Source organism: Mandrillus leucophaeus, unplaced genomic scaffold (genome assembly GCF_000951045.1).
Source record: "Mandrillus leucophaeus isolate KB7577 unplaced genomic scaffold, Mleu.le_1.0 Scaffold322, whole genome shotgun sequence".
Lineage (NCBI taxonomy): Eukaryota > Metazoa > Chordata > Mammalia > Primates > Cercopithecidae > Mandrillus > Mandrillus leucophaeus.
Window position 1 is genome coordinate 2,822,304 of NW_012103388.1, and position 16,811 is coordinate 2,839,114.

Consider the following 16,811-nt stretch of genomic DNA (forward strand, 5'->3'; position numbering starts at 1 on the left):
GGAGTGCAGTGGCCAGATCTCAGCTCACTGCAAGCTCCGCCTCCCGGGTTTACGCCATTCTCCTGCCTCAGCCTCCCAAGTAGCTGGGACTACAGAGCTTATTTCCTTTGAATGCGCTCCAGTTTCAGTTCTGTGAAGGTTGCATTATTTTTAATTGACAATCTCAGTGGGAACATGGATATTTAGGGGGAAAAGTCAGGTAAGTCAGGTGGCATTCAGCCTGACTGCACCTCAGCACTGTTCACCTGCCCACACGACCAGCCAGCAGCCCTCATGAAAGACCTGAGTCCCAAGGGAATGGTTGATAGCAGTTTGGGAAGATCGTCAGAATATTCCAGTAAATACCAAGATAGGTGTGTTACTTAATGAATTTTGTAAAGGCCTCACCAGAATATTGCTTGCTGGTGGCACATGGTAAACAGAATTGAACAGTTGCAGTTGAGGTCGGAAGCTTCCTAACTGTTAAATGATTTTTGAGAGTTGATTGTGATGGCAGCATTCTGGCAGACAGAATTTAAAATCTATTCTGTAAAATATGCCGTAGCCTGCTAGTACCCTAGCCCATAATTTATACTAGATTGGTGTGCTCAGATAAGCTCGGTGTTGTCGCATCATTTCATTTCATTGTCATTTCAAAAGCTGTGAAATTTGTTTTGGAAAATTACTCACAAAAATGGTATGAGTGGTTAATCCTTAGCCCATTGTTACAACATAAATGTAAACATATTGAAATTTTCACACATATATTTGAACAGACAGTGATTCATGACTTGAACAGCCCCAGACCTGAAGCTGTTCCACACTCCACTGAGAAGGCAGGAAGGGGAGCTTTTAGAAGGTGTTCTTTGAGGGAGCCAAAAAGTATATTCATATTGGCGAAAGCGTAACGTCCCTAGATAGAGGTTAGTTTGGCGGTTCTGATTGGTGAGGCTTAAGTCGACAGGGGAGGGGGTTTCAACGGTTTGCTTATGAAGGAACTCAAGGCATTGGAGCCATCTCCAGGAATTAATGGCCCTGCAGTTAATTATTTTACCACCACTACGAAGAGTTTTGTTTGTCTCCATTGCCGTTGTCTCCCATTTCCTAATTCTGATGCAAGACAGACTAAGAGTCATCGCTCTTGCTCCCCAGCAGATAGTGAGCTCCCTGGAGCCACGGAGAATGTTTGGGCAGTCTTTGTATTTCCTCCTTCAAGACCTAGAAGGATACACTCCACGGTATTAGGTGCTCTGGGAAGATTTTGTGAAATTGAACCAATATTGAAGAAATTTCACGGGTTGCTAGTTTCTGTTCTGTCCTTTCCAGGAGGATGTTATGTAAAGATAACAATAGTTTTGTTTGTTATGTATATGGCACGTAACACTTTCAATTTTCTGGTTCAATAGGAACTATCCAAGATCACGATGCCAGTTATATTTAATGAGCCTCTGAGCTTCCTACAGCGCCTAACTGAATACATGGAGCATACTTACCTCATCCACAAGGCCAGTTCACTGTCTGATCCTGTGGAAAGGATGCAGGTAGGAGCCACGGGAGGAGAAGGTCTCACTCTGAGAGACCTCGTTACCAGCCCAGCCCCGAACGCGCACACACACACATTCACACAATTAGTGTTAAATTCCATGTGAGGTTGGGCAATTTTATCAAAGCTCAGTCCGCACGTCTGGAGTGTCCTCTGGTCAGGGCGACACCATCGTGCAAAGACCGATGAGTATTGCAGGAGAAGCGGGAGGTGGCCCGTAAGCAAACCTGGATATTAGGGGGCTTTTGCTAAATATTTAGTTGAGAAAGTAGCATTGTGTTAGGGGAAGAATTCAACCTTTCTTCTTTCAGACTTTCTCAGGGTATTTCCAAGAAGTTGTTAACACACACACACATATAAAGTAGAAAAATATGTTTGTGCTTACTTGGGTATATAAATATATATACATTGCTATATGTTAAAAGACAGGAAGGAATTGCACTTTTTAATTTTTTAGATGGAAGATTTTATATGTTGTACATGGGTGGACTAGTTAGAGGCAGAGTATAGTGGACACATTGTTCTCCTTCAGCAAAACAATAGCATTCTAAACTGAGTCTTTCTGTCCTTGCATTTATATAAATCAGCATTTTCCAACCTCAGTGGACTTAACACCAGTTAAGTTGTGGAGTTTTATATCTCTTTCCCCAATCCTGGAGTGTGATACTTTTAAAAAATTTTAAATGAATTAAAGGTAACTTTGGACTTGAGGGTTTTTTGAAAGTCCTTAAGAGAATCTGTAGCACTGTTAGAGTGTGATGAAAACCATGGTTGGAAATAACCAGTCATTATAGGAAGTGACTGAAAGTTATTTTCATTCTGAATATCCAGGTTTCCGTGTTCCATTGCCAGAGCCATATTAAAACTCCAAAGTACTTAAACTCCTCAAAATAATTCTGTAAATTACTGCCTTCGGCAAAATTTCAGTTCCTAAAAGAATGCGGTGCGAGCTCGGCTGTTTTTGACGTGTTCTCATGCTCTGTCCCACAGTGTGTAGCTGCGTTTGCTGTATCTGCCGTTGCTTCTCAGTGGGAGCGGACTGGAAAGCCTTTCAACCCTCTGCTGGGAGAGACTTATGAATTAGTGCGGTGAGGCTTTTCACTTGCATACTCTGTGTAGCCTTGCAGATGAAGAGGAGAAATACATACGCATTGGTCATCACCAGTAACAATTACATAGGACTGGAGCTTTGATGTCTGTTTCTAGGATAGCTATTATTTTAGAGACTGTCAAAAATATTGAAACATACATAAAAGCTACCATTAAAAAAATAACTGCAAGGATTTTTGTATTTCTGATCACATGGGATTAATCACCCTCCTTTTCTCCTTATGTAGATCATAAGACATGATCGAGTTTTTAAAAATAATCATTTAAGATATATTAGCTGGGTATGGGGACACAGGCCTATAGTCCCAGCTACTTGAGAGGCTGAGGCAGCAGGATCTCTTGAGCCCAGGAGCTCTGGGCTGTAGTGCTCTGTGCTGGTCAGGTGTCTGCACTAAGTTTGGCATGAATATGGTGACCTCCCAGGAGAGGAAGGTCAGAAATGGAGTGCTGGTCAGTGGTGGGGTTGCACCTGTATTAGGCACCGCACTCCAGCCTGGGCAACAGTGAGGCCCTCTCATAAAAATATCTCTTTATTAAAAAATATAAATAAAAGATATTAGCATAAGTATCTATTGTTTGCATAAAGCCAATGACTGCATCTGTAAGTGCAGTTCTGTTTGCTTGAGCTAGCCTGTGTGTTGTTTATACATGATTAAGGGACTTTATTTGGCTTTAGTTTTTCTATGTGTTCCTCTTCTTCTCTGCACAAGTTTTGATCTCATTTATTCCCTAGATGTTTGAAAGTGGACACAAAGTCATTCAAATTCGTCGGGGTGTTCTTTATTTTAGTTTGTTCAAGTAGCTAGCGTTACAACATTGGATTTGGTGGTGTGGGTTGCGTTTGTATAATTTCTCATAGATTAAGTTGTTTCATTGCAAGGAGAATAAAGAATTGTTGGTTGGGCATAGTGGCTCACGTCTGTAATCCCAGCACTTTGGGAGGCCGAGGCGGGCAGATCACGAGGTCAGGAGTTCGAGACCGGTCTGACCAACATGATGAAACCCCATCTCTACTAAAAATACAAAAATTAGCCAGGTGTAGTGGTGCCTGTATTCCCAGTTACTCAGGAGGCTGAGGCAGGAGAATTGTTTGAACCCAGAAGGCAGGGGTCGCAGTGAGCCGAGATCATGCCACTGCACTCCAGCCTGAGCGACAGAGCGAGATTCTGTCTCAATAGCAACAAAAAAAGAATTGTTTACTTTGAAAGGGCAATTATGTACATGTTTAATGATAGAGTTAATTATAATGTTGCTTTTTTTTTTTTTTTTTTTAAATCTTAAGAGATGACCTTGGATTTAGACTCATCTCCGAACAGGTCAGCCATCACCCACCAATCAGTGCATTTCATGCTGAAGGATTAAACAATGACTTCATCTTTCATGGCTCAATCTATCCCAAACTGAAATTCTGGGGGAAGAGTGTAGAAGCAGAACCCAAAGGAACCATCACCTTGGAGCTCCTTGAGTGAGTTCTAATCAAGCCATTAAACTCTTTTCATGTATACCTACCTGTAAGTGTAGACATGCACACTCAGCTGACCTTATTGTTCAAAAGCTGGAGAAAAAGAAACAGCTTTCATATAATGCAAACTGTCTACCTCTGTGTAAAAGAATTTGAGAAACATGGCAGTAGCCATTGCTCATTAATCTGGATATGTGTAAGTAGTTTAACCTGGTGTTTGACTCTGGTGTTTGGATCTGTTTTAAGGTGGATGGAGTTAATTGCTTCATGACATTTCTTATGAAACATGCTTTTTTATATCCTTGTGCCAATGTTTTGTTTACAGATCTTTCAAAATGAATTCACTTTGAGAAATAATGAAATGACAATTGTGTGGCACATGTTAGGCGTTAGATAAATTGGGAGTGCTCTTCTTTTGCAAGATTAGCTTTAAATCCACAATTAATTCCAGGTAGGATAGAATAAGCATACGATCCCCTGTCTCTTTAACACTGATTACAACTAGAAACCCCAGACAGAAGACAAAGCAACAACCTGAGGACTCTGAAAAGTAGATAGTAGCAGGCAGACCGGGGAGAGAGACCAAAACCTGAAGACCAGTATGGCAGTGAGTTTACTGGTTTTATAGATTTCTCCCATTTCTGGCTTAGAATCAGAGCAGCAAATTGCAGAACTGGGAACTGGAGGCAGACCGAAAATGTTCTAAGAGTAACTCTCTCTTTCTAATTAAAGGACATAGAAAGATACCCTTGCAGGAAGTAGAGAATAGGGGAAATCCTGTTTCAATGTTGTCTCACAGCCTTGCCCCAAAGCAAGCCCTAGGGTCTGTAGCTACACTGCTGCTGCGATGGTGGCTGTGGCAATCACACACGTACCTCAAACTCAGAGTCCTTCTCTTTGGCCAGAGGGACTGAGTAAAGGAACCCCTGGGGTCCAAAGAACGTGAGAGAATCCCTGTTACTTGTTTTTCTTTCTTTTCTTTTACCCCTTTACCCCAGAGGAAGACCTAGTTGCGGGAGATACAAGACAGAGCAGAGAGGCTCAAACCCCAGCTTGCCAGCCGGAGGGGAGAGAAAGCGCCCCCTGGTGTCTAAGAGTGTTAGGGAAACCACAAAGAGGAGGGAGCTCAAGAAAGGGGGTCCCCTAAAGCTGTGTTATGAGTTCCTCAGCTCCTCCCTACACGCATGCACTGAAATGACCCAGAAGGCTCCACAAGGGCCTCAGGATCTGAAATACTGTGTGGCCTGAGATCCAGGTCCCTGGATGGCTATTGAGGGGTAGATCTGAGCAGCACTACAGAGGCTTTGAAAATTAAACTGACACTGGAATCAAAGCCCACAGGAGGAGAGTCAGGACTTCTGGCCTGAAACTCTGTTAATTGCCTACTAAAACAAAATTTTTATCAGTATTCTCCAGAAGAGGTTAAGAGGACAGAGTCTTATAATATTTAGGTGTCCAGAATACAATCCAAAATCATTCAGCATAGCAAGAAACAGGAAAATCTCAACAAACTAAAATAGAAAAGGCAGTCAACAGACTCCAGTCCAAAGTTGACCCAGATACTGTCATTCGTATCCGAGATGTAAGGTAGCTCCACCAGAGAAAGGTGGACGCTCTCAAATGAGTAGAAAGACATTTTAGCAAAAAAAAAAAAAAAAAAAAGAAGTATTTTTGGAAATTTTAGTACTAAAACTATAGTGATAGAATAGTAATAATAACTGGGATAGGCTCAATGGCAGAATGCAGATGTTGAAATATGTACAGGATGTGTATGTTGAAAACTACAAGATACTGTTGAAAGTGATCAAGGATTATCTGAGTAATGCAGAGACACACTGTGTCTGGATATGTTTGGAAGCCTCAATTATAGTTAAGATGTCGGTTCACCCCTCACTGAACACAATCCAAATCAAAATCCCAAGATGATTTTTAACAGATACAGAGAAGTTGATTCTAAGTTTGTATGGAAAGACAAATGACAGAGAACAGCCAAAATACTTTTGAAAAGGAAGAGCAGAATTGATAGACTCCCACTACCCAATTTTAAGACTTAACTCTAAAGCTGTTGTAATCAAGACAGTGTGGTGGTGGCCAGAGTAGAGACTGCATAGATTAATGCGACAGGGAAGAGAATCCAGAAATTGACCCGCAGAAATGTGGTCAGTTGATTTTTGACAAAGGTGCAAAGGCAGTACTGCTAAGAAGAATAGTCCTTTCCACAGACAACTGTCTGTGCTATGGAGGCAGTTGGACATCTATATGTTAAAAAATGAACCTCAAACTAGACCTCACACCTTTTACAAAAATCAGCTCAAAATAGATCATAGGCTAAAATAAAATGCAAAACTAAGGGTTTTGGAAGAAAACGTAGGAGAAAATCTTACAACTTTGGATTATGCAAAGAACTCTTAGGGATATGATGCCAAAATTACAACCCATGGAAGACAAAAAGTGATAAATTTGATTTTATTAAATTAAAAACTTTATATTGAAAGATACTGTTCAGAGAATGAAAAGATAAGCTATAGAATAGTAAAAATTATTTGCAAATCATATAGCCAACAAAGGACTTGTAGCTGCAATATATAAAGAATTCTTAAAACTCAACAATAAGAAATGATAAGGTCAGGCGCAGTGACTCATGCCTATAATCCCAGCACTTTGGGAGGCTGAAGTGGGAGGATCACTTGAACCCAGGAGTTTGAGACCAGCCTGGGCAACATAGTGAGTCCTCGTCTCTACTAAAACATTTTAAAAATAGCCAGGTTTGGTGACATGAGCCTATTGTCCCAGTTACTTGAGAGGCTCAGGTGGGAGGATCTCTCAAGCCCAGGAGTTCGAGGCTGCAGTGAGCCATGATTATGCCACTGTACTCCAGCCTGGGCAACAGAGTGAGACCCTGTCTCTGGAACAACAACAAAAAAAAGAACAATAAAAAATTATTTTGCCCAATGGGGCGAAAAATGTGAATAGATACTTCATATATATATATATGTGTATATATATATATATCAAATAAGTGCATGAAAAGATGCTGTCAGCTGATTGCAGTGGCTCACACCTATAATTCCAGTTACTTAGGAGGCTGAGGCAGGAGGATTGCTTGAGGCCAGGAGTTCAAGACCAGCCTAGGCAGCATAGTGAAACTCTATCTCTAAAAAAATAAAATAAATTTAGCCAGGCATGGGGACACAGGCCTGTAGTCATAGCTAAGCTAAGGCAGGAGGGTTGCTTGAGCCAAGGAGTTCGAGGCTGCAGTGAGCTATGTTCCACCACTGCACTCCACCCTAGATGGTAGAATAAGACCTCATCTCTAAAAAATAAATAAATATAAATGTAAAAAGATGTTCAACAGCATCAGTTATTAGAGAACTACAAAGTTGAAACCACAATGAGATAGCCGTGACCTATTACAATGTCTAAAACCAAAATAATTGTAAACATTGACAATCCCAAGTGCTGACAAGGATGTGGAAGAGCTAGAAATCTCATACAGGTTGAGTGTCCCTTTATAAAAATATGCCGGAAGTGTTTTGGATTTTGAATATTTTCAGATTTTGGAATATTTGCATTATACCTACCGGTTTAGCATCTCAAATCCAAAATTCCAAAATCTGAAATGCTCCAGTGAGCATTTCCTTTGAGTGTCATGTCAGTGCTCAAAAAGTTTCCGATTCTGGAGCATTTCAGATGTCCAAGTTTCGAATTTGGAATGTTCAACCTGTGTATTGTTGGTGTTGGAATGTAAAATGGTCGAGCCACCCTGGAGAACGGTTTGGCAGTTTCTTATATAGTTAACCTTATGTTTATCACATGACTCAGCAATACCACTCCTAGGTATTTACCTTAGAGAAATGGAAACTCACTTTCTTCCCAAAAGCTGTATACAAATGTTTATAGTAGCATTATTCATCACCACCAAACACTGAAAACAGCCCACCTGCCCTTCAGTGGGTGAATGGTCACACAAAGGGTGGCACATCCATACAGCGGAATCCTACTCAGCGCAAAGATTGATACGTAGAACAACACAGATGAATTTCAGGTGCATGATACAAATTGAAGATGCTAATCTCAAAAGGTAATCTACATTTATATGATGTCTGGAAAGGGAAAAACTATTGCAATGGAGAACAGATCAGTTGTTGGGGATAAGGAATGGGTTGGAGATCCAGGGATTAGAGTGGAGAAAGGTTTGACTACCAGGAGAAGCATGAGCGAAGTGTTTGTGGGTGGAGGAGTTGTTTAGGATTCTGATTGTGTTGGTGGTGGTTACACAGATCTGTACAAGCATAGACCTGATGAGCTTTACCTTATGTAAATTAAAAAACACATATCTAAGGACGAATATATGAAGGTGCAGCGGTGGCTCATGCCTGTAATCCCAGCAGTTTGGGAGGCCGAGGCAGGTGGATCACCTGAGGTCAGGAGTTCAAGACCAGCCTGGCCAACATGGCGAAACCCCGTCTCTACTAAAAATACAAAAATTAGCCAGGCATAGTGGCAGGCGCCTGTAGTCCCAGCTGCTTAGGAGGCTAAGGCAGGAGAATCGCTTGAACCCAGGAGGTGAAGGTTGCAATGAGCCGAGATCACACCACTGTACTCCAGTCTGGGTGACAAGAGCGAGACTCTGTCTCAAAAAATAAAAAGTAATAATAATAATAATAATAAAACTTTTTCTTTTTTTTTAACTTTTAGGTTTAGGGGTACATGTGTGGGTTTGTTCTGTTGGTAAACTATTGTCATAGGAGTTCGTTGTACAGATTATTTCATCACCCAGGTACTAAGCCTAGTACCCAATAGTTATTTTTTCTGATCCTCTCCCTCCTCCCAGCCTCCATCCTGAGGTAGGCCCCTGTGTCTGTTCATCCTTTCTTTGTGTCCTTGAGTTCGCATCATTTAGCTCCCACTTATAAATGAGAACATGTGGTATTTGGTTTTCTGTTCCTGTGTTAGTTTGCTAAGGATAATGGCCTCCAGCTCCTCCATATTCCCGGAAAAGACATGAACTTGTTCTTTTTTATGGCTGCATAGTATTCCATGGTGTCTGCGTGCCACATTTTCTTTATCCAGTCTATCACTGGTGGGCATTTAGGTTGATTCCATGTCTTTGCTATTGTGAACAGTGCTGTAGTGAACATTCACGTGCGTGTATCTTTATGGTAGAATGATTTCTATTCCTCAGGGTATATAGGATTATAAAATATCGGGAGTTTATTCACATAGATGAGTTTTTTCCTTTGGTGAGCTGGAGGGTACTTTCTCTAGAAAGCGCTAAGTAGACTTTATTTTCTGTTTCTACTTCAGCTTTTTAAAATGTTTCATGACACTTTTGAATGCTTGAAATGATTATGTACATAGTTTACTTGGAGTTTGGTGGAAGTATAGAATTTTTTCTTAAGCTGTTACTTCCTTTCAAGAAACAAGAATGGGCAAATGATCCCAATTTTATGATGAGTTAACATCAATAGAATTTTTAAAGTCTTAGAACTTAGTTACCTCAAGCAACCTGGTTTGTTATTCTGAGTAATGGCATTTGGAGCAAGTGCACTTTTTAAACAAAATGATACCTCTCTCTTATTTTTCTGGGTTTGGTTTTGTTTTTTAGACACAATGAGGCATATACATGGACAAATCCCACCTGCTGTGTGCATAATATCATTGTGGGTAAACTGTGGATCGAACAGTACGGCAATGTGGAAATCATAAACCACAAGTAAGGCACCTTGGGGTACTTCATTCCTTCAGTTTTCATCAAGCAGTTTTAGTGGACTTCAGGTTTCTTGGTTTTGTCTGTCTTTAAAGAAAAGCTCTAGAACAGGCTGATGAAAATTTAAGAATCAGGCAGTATAGGTTGGGCGTGGTGGCTCACGCCTATAATCCTAACACTTTGGGAGGCCGAGGCAGGTGGATCACGAGGTCAGGAGTTCGAGACCAGCCTGGCCAAGATGGCGAAACCCTGTCTCTACTAAAAATATAAAAATTAGCCGGGTGTAGTAGTGGGCACCTGTAATCCCAGCTACTCGCGAGGCTGAGGCAGGAGAATTGCTTGAACCCAGGAGGTGGAGGTTGCAGTGAGCCAAGATCATGCCACTGCACTCTAGCCTGGGTGACAGAGCAAGACTCCATCTCATAAAAAAAAAAAAAAAGAAAAGAAAAGAAAAGAAAAGAAAAGAAATCAGGCAATATAACTCTTGAATGACTGGAAGCCCATTTATTTAATAAAGAGGGTTCATTAAAGTCTCTGATTAGGGAAGACTGGGTGAACCCAGCTTTCCTGGCTTCTGTCAACCTTAATTCCAATCTCAGCTCGTTTTGCTTCCTTTGTCTAGTGGGGGCCAGGGAGACGGAGCGTAGGAGTTACTAGAAAGAGCTGGGCTCCCATTCTACTTTGTGAGCTTAGGCAAGTCACGTATTCTTTCTGCACCTCACATCCCTTTTCTTTACGGTGGGAAGATTACCAATCGAGGATTGATCATGATCACTTTAGTGTGGAGCCGGGCACACAGAGAAAATCCGTAAACAGTAGCTGCTGCTAGAAAAATTATCACAGTTATTTTTCTGTACTGCTGCTTTGGTAATAAATGATCATCTGAACTTAATATTTTCTTTATAGGACTGGGGACAAATGTGTGTTGAATTTTAAGCCATGTGGCCTTTTTGGTAAGGAATTACACAAAGTTGAAGGCTACATTCAAGATAAAAGGTAAAATTTCCATTGTAAATGTTGAATAGTATAGATTTTGTTCACTAGATAAAATGTTGGTATTAAAATACATTGTCAGCCGGGCGCGGTGGCTCACGCCTGTAATCCCAGCACTTTGGGAGGCTGAGGTGGGCAGATCACGAGGTCGGGTTCAAGACCAGCCTGGCCAACATAGTGAAACCCCATCTCTACTAAAAATACAAAAAAATTAGCTGGGCATGGTGGTGGGCACCTGTAATCCCAGCTACTTGGGAGGCTAAGGCAGGAGAATTGCTTGAACCTGGGAGGTGGAGGTTGCGGTGAGCTGAGATTGTGCCACCACACTCCAGCCCAGGTGACAGCAAGACTCCATCTAAAAAAAAAAAAACAAAAAACATTGCCATAACCTAGGAAACAAGCATTCTAATAAGTTGAAAAATCTTTCGTCTACAAGGAAGTGTGTTTCATTAAAGAACCTGATTTGGTTGCGCACAGTGGCTCATGCCTGTATTCCCAGCACTTTGGGAGGCTGAGTGGGGAGGATTGCTTCAGCCAGTTCGAGACCAGCCTGGATAACATAGTGAGACCCTGTCTCTACAAAAAACATTTTTTTAATTAGGCAGGCGTGGTGGCGCATGCCTGTGGACCCAGTTACTCTGGAGGCTGAGGTGGGAGGAACCCTTGAGCCCAGGAGGTTGAGGCTACAGTGAGCCATGATTCTACCACTGTACTTCAGCCTGAGTGACAGAGTGAGACCCTGTCTCTGTCTCTGTCTCTCTCTCTCTCTCTCTCTCTCTCTCTCTCTCTCTCTCTCTCCTTCTCTCTCTCTCTCTCTCTCACACACACACACACACACACACACACACACAAAATAGAAAATCTGATTCGTACACACCTTTATAGTAATATTCAATTGCAGCAAAACAGTCTATGGCCGTGCCACCCTGAACACGCCTGATCTCATCTGTTCTTGGAAGCTAAGCAGGGTCAGGCTTGTTTAGGACTTGGATGGGAGACCATCTGGGAATACCAGGTGCTGTCAGCTTTAAAAAAAACAAACACTGGTTTGTTAACTAAACATCAGTTTTTCTTGCCAGCAAGAAGAAGCTCTGTGCCCTCTATGGGAAGTGGACTGAATGTTTATACAGTGTTGACCCTGCCACGTTTGATGCTTACAAAAAAAATGATAAGAAAAATACAGAAGAGAAGAAGAACAGCAAACAGGTGAACATCCTGTCAGGTGGTATCAAAGGATAACTGGATTCTTCAATGTGTCCTAATCCTTTTGGAGTTGGCCTGTTCTAGGGTCACAAGTTGACTTTCTTCTTCCTTGTTGCTAATGCATATCGCTTTCCTCTTTTTAATGATCAGACATTTGCTTTAACAAGTACTCGGCATAGGCTTGTATAGGATATGGACACGTATCAGTTTTTTAACTGTGGAGCAGTTATATGTGGAACTTTGCTTTAATTCACATAGCTTTGGAATGTTGGAGTTCATCTTAATGAAAGAAATTTTCTTTTCCTCCTGTTGATGTGCATAGAAAGTTGAAATTGTTGAAGATTTAAAATTTCCTCCAAAATTCTCTCTGACATTTTTATGCTTATCATCAGTTTCGTTGCCTTGTTCCTTATCGTGAAATTACTGAAGTTAAGACTGTCGTAGTGAAAGGAGTTATCGCTGGGCTGTTGTCCTCTTCTTACTAACCTTTCTTTGTGGGACAGTAAAATCCCAGTAGGGGAGGCACATGGCTTCCTGTCGCGTGGTCCCAAGCAGGCTCCAGTGGTTGGCAAACTCCTGCCCCTTCCCTCCAGGCATAACTGCTCGAGGACTGTACCTCTTTGGACAGGAAATATTTGTTTGAGGACGGATTCCTTTCCAGTAACCAAGATAATGGTTCCAAGCGCAAACTCTGGGTTAGAATCTTAGCCCCACCGCTGATGAGCAGTGCAAGCCCAGATTTCTCATCTCTCTGCCTCAGTGCCTTCATTTGTAACACGGGCGCCATAATAGCACCTACCTGTTAAATGAGTTAACAAACATAATGGGCTCAGAATAGTATCTGCTCATAGTAAAGACGGATAAAGTCATTTCTGCCAAAAGCACTTCCTCAGACTGGCATCTTGAGCGGCATCTGCGAGCTCGTTAGAAATGCAGGCGGCCCAGCTTCACCTCAGACCTGCTGAAGACCAGTCTCTGGGGCTCTTTAACGTTTCTTATGCGTGTGAAAGTTCAGGAAGCCCTAAGATCCCTGAAAAGCAGAAGGTGTATTTAGGAGTGACTTTCTTTTGAGACAGAGTTAGCCTTGCTCCCAAAGTGAAAAGAGATTTATTAAATGGCCGGAGCGTTCTGCTTTCCTGTGGCTGGGGCTGTGTCTTTCTTTCTTGGTTTCCCGTCAGCTGTGTGTGCACAGTTCTGCTTCCCTCTTTGCGTCCCGTGTTCCTGCCCACGGGAACTGTGCGCCGACTGTGCTCCACAGCCAGCAGGAAACTGACAGGGCTGAGAAGGGCATGTCCGGGATTCTGGGGCTCCTCGGCTGCAGCTCCTTGACAAAGACGATCTCCACAACACGCTTGCCTTCCAACTCTCTTCACAGAGTGGGGATGGCCAAGAATGTTGGTGAAATTCCAGAGGACATTCCTTATATTCCCTAAATTCCCAGTCAGTCTGTGAGAAAGTGGTTTTTTTTTTCCTCTTGGAGAGAGCAGGTATTCTCACACATCCACTGCTTTTCTGGTCTCTCTCGTTCCTGTGTTCCTGTCATCTGCCTACCATGGATTTCGTTCCTGAACACAGACACTGCGGGAAGTTTGTGTCATTAGCATTGTCACCTCTGTGCTATTTTGTAAACTGTCTATTCACTGAATGTGTCTCAGGCAGGAGTTCTAGATTTGTTCACTGTGTGATGCTGGGACTAGCTAGGACTTACCCTTCCAAAGCCTTCATTCCATATGTCTAAAAAGCGGTCGTGACCTCTCCTCGAGGGGTTGTTGCGTAAAGACCACATACATAGAACAGTAGCATAGCTGCGGCCGCGGGGAGGGGAGCCCGAGGAAACGCTGGCTCCCTGTGTTTCATCTAATGAAAAGTTCTCTTTTCATCAGATGCATTCGGGATCCCTCCTGGTCTTGTGCCATTGACACATTTAGTTGACTTCCCCAAGAGTGTAACCTTTTGTTGTTCTCAGATTGTTCCTCTCTAGTGTGTGGGCTCCACAAAAGTCAGGTAGTGACGGTGCTTCTCTAACACCCCAGTGGCTGGGCCTCCAGAATTTCCTTAGTAGATACTCAAATGATGCTTTGGGAGGCAGGAGGATTGCCTGAAGCCAGGAGTTCAAGACCAGCCTGGGCAGCATGATGAGACCCCCCCATCTCTATAAAAACATTTTTAAAATATTTGCTGGGTGTGGTGGCACATACCTGTAGTCCCAGCTACTTGGGAGACAGGCAGGAAACTCACTTGAACCCAGGAATTTTAGGTTACAGTGAGCTGTGATTGCACCACTGTACTTCAGCCTGGGCAACACAGCAAGACCCTATCTCAAAAATTTTAAAAATAAATACTCAAATGAATTATTTTGTCTTTAAAAAGGAAACAGCCTTAAAAACATAAAACCCTATAGGAAAGAGTGATGATGATAATGACTTAAATGCGGGTAACACTAAGTGGCACAACACACAAAGCTTGTGAGGCTCTTAGCACCCCCTCGGGCATTCAGCAGGTATCTATTGGCTTCCCACACTGTTCAAAGTAAGGATATAAGAATTAGAAAGTCACAGTGTCCCTGCCCTCATGGAGTTTACATTCTAGTGGTGTGCAATAAACAATGGTTTACAATTTGCAAGTGCGTATATATTTTCCTAAGGACAGGGATATGTTCTAAGAAATCATTAGGTGATTTCGTCATTGTGCGAACCTCATCCAGTGTACTTACACAGACTTAGATCGTGTATGTATTTTTATCTCTTTTTTTCATGTGGAAAGCCAAAGTCCCAACACTGTTACTGACTATCAGTCATTTCCCTTACTTGATCTGCAATGCCAGTATCGAATGCCACATAGCAGATTTCTGTACATGCTCCGCTGTAACCTTAGGGGACTGCCATCATATTTACAGTCGGTTGTTGACTGAAGTATCATTATGTGGTGCTTGACTGTATCTTAAAACTTTTTACTGAAATTTTGTTCATTGGTTGGTTTTTCTAGATGAGCACCTCTGAGGAGTCGGATGAAATGCCAATGCCGGATTCTGAAAGTGTATTCATTATCCCTGGGAGCGTTCTTCTATGGCGAATAGCCCCACGGCCTCCAAATTCTGCCCAGGTGAGACTGGGCTTGCTGGCTGTGGCCTCGCTGTCTGTGTTCAGCACTGTGGTGCTCTTTCCTGGCACGTGCAGGGTCAGCCCAGGCAGCATGGAGACAGACAGACAGGTTGGCATCCCGAGCCCCCACTGAGTCCCGGGTGCTGCCTTCTTGCCTGAGCTCAGTGCATCGTAAGTGCATCATGCTGTCCATCCCTCTGGCATCCGGCTGGGAGGATGTGTTGGGTTAGGGCTTCACTGGGGCTTAATAGCTACTTAGCGGTGAAACTTGCCCTGATTAAATATAAGCTGGTGCAGCCTAGTCAGTACCAGCCCTCCAGACCCAGCAAGAAATGATTTTAATGAAGATAAAAGAATGTTGGCTTTTGCTTAGAGTTCTATTTAAAGTTGATCATGATAGAGGATATTTATTCTGCAAAGCCTGCTTTGAGATTTTTTTGAGACAGATACCCACAGATGGTGCAGATTTGGGTGAAAACATTTAGATATGTGTGATCTGAGAAAGACTGACCATTGTTACCACGAAAGGGAGGTGGTCATTGTCAAGTCAACCCTCTTCTACTTTCAGGACGTTTCGTTTTGCGTTATACCTTGGCATGTGTTAATTTCATCCTTTTGCTTCTTTTCAGATGTATAATTTTACTAGTTTTGCAATGGTTTTGAATGAAGTAGACAAAGACATGGAGAGTGTGATCCCCAAGACAGACTGCAGGTTACGGCCTGACATTAGAGCCATGGAAAATGGAGAGATAGGTAACTAGCCAGTGAAGACTCATTTCTCGGGGGATGATGCTTTGTTTTATTCCTGGTGATTGTTAGCATCATTGAGGTACTAGCACTTTCAGTTTCTCTTAGAGATTAAGTTTGAGTTAACATTCAATTTAAATTCAGTAACTTTTTTTTTTTTTTTTTTTTGAGACAGAGTCTCTTTCTGTCGCCCAGGCTGGAGTGCTGTGGCTGGATCTCAGCTCACTGCAAGCTCCGCCTTCCGGGTTCACGCCATTCTCCTGCCTCAGCCTCCCAAGTAGCTGGGACTACAGGCACCTGCCACCTTGCCCGGCTAGTTTTTTGTATTTTTAGTAAAGACGGGGTTTCACTGTGTTCGCCAGGATGGTCTCAATCTCCTGACCTCGTGATCTGCCCGTCTCGGCCTCCCACAGTGCTGGGATTACAGGCTTGAGCCACCGCGCCCGGCCTAAATTCAGTAACTTTTATTTTAAATTTGGAAATCTGGGCAGACCTTATTAGCTCTTATTATTGTGGTAATACTCCCCTGAGAATTTAATATACTGGAGATGGCCAGAGGCATTTTCTGACTAATTAAGTCACTGTCTGCTTCAGAATTTACATAGCACCTTGTCAGCCTCAGAGGAGAGTGTGGCCTCCCCTTGGTTAATTATAACTTAAATGTTTTTGTGTGTTGGTATAAGTAGGTGTATATACTTACGTAGTATGTGTGATATTTTGATACAGGCATACAATATGTAATAATCACATCAGGGTAAATGAGGTATCAATTACAACATTTTTTTTTCTTTTTTTATACAGAGTCTCGCTCTGTCTCCCAGGCTGGAGTTAAGTAGCGCAATCTCAGCTCACTGCAGCCTCCACCTCCTGGGTTCAATCTATTCTTGTGCCTCAGCCTCCTGAGTAACTGGGATTACAGGCACGCGCCACCACACCTGGCTAATTTTTGTATTTTTAGTAGAA

The 16,811-nt window shown here is 42.5% G+C and overlaps 1 protein-coding gene across 3 annotated transcripts in view; it reads left to right on the forward strand.

Moving 5' to 3' along the window:
• The window catches only part of OSBPL1A (oxysterol binding protein-like 1A), a 240,199-nt gene that overhangs the window by 219,505 nt on the left and 3,883 nt on the right, over nt 1-16,811 (forward strand). For all 3 annotated transcript variants that reach the window (XM_011988065.1, XM_011988066.1, XM_011988067.1), the window contains 8 exons: nt 1,386-1,520; nt 2,513-2,610; nt 3,915-4,097; nt 9,703-9,810; nt 10,711-10,800; nt 11,877-12,003; nt 14,986-15,102; nt 15,731-15,854. In XM_011988065.1, coding sequence (XP_011843455.1) covers nt 1,386-1,520; nt 2,513-2,610; nt 3,915-4,097; nt 9,703-9,810; nt 10,711-10,800; nt 11,877-12,003; nt 14,986-15,102; nt 15,731-15,854 — 982 coding nt within the window. The remainder of the gene's footprint in view (nt 1-1,385; nt 1,521-2,512; nt 2,611-3,914; nt 4,098-9,702; nt 9,811-10,710; nt 10,801-11,876; nt 12,004-14,985; nt 15,103-15,730; nt 15,855-16,811) is intronic.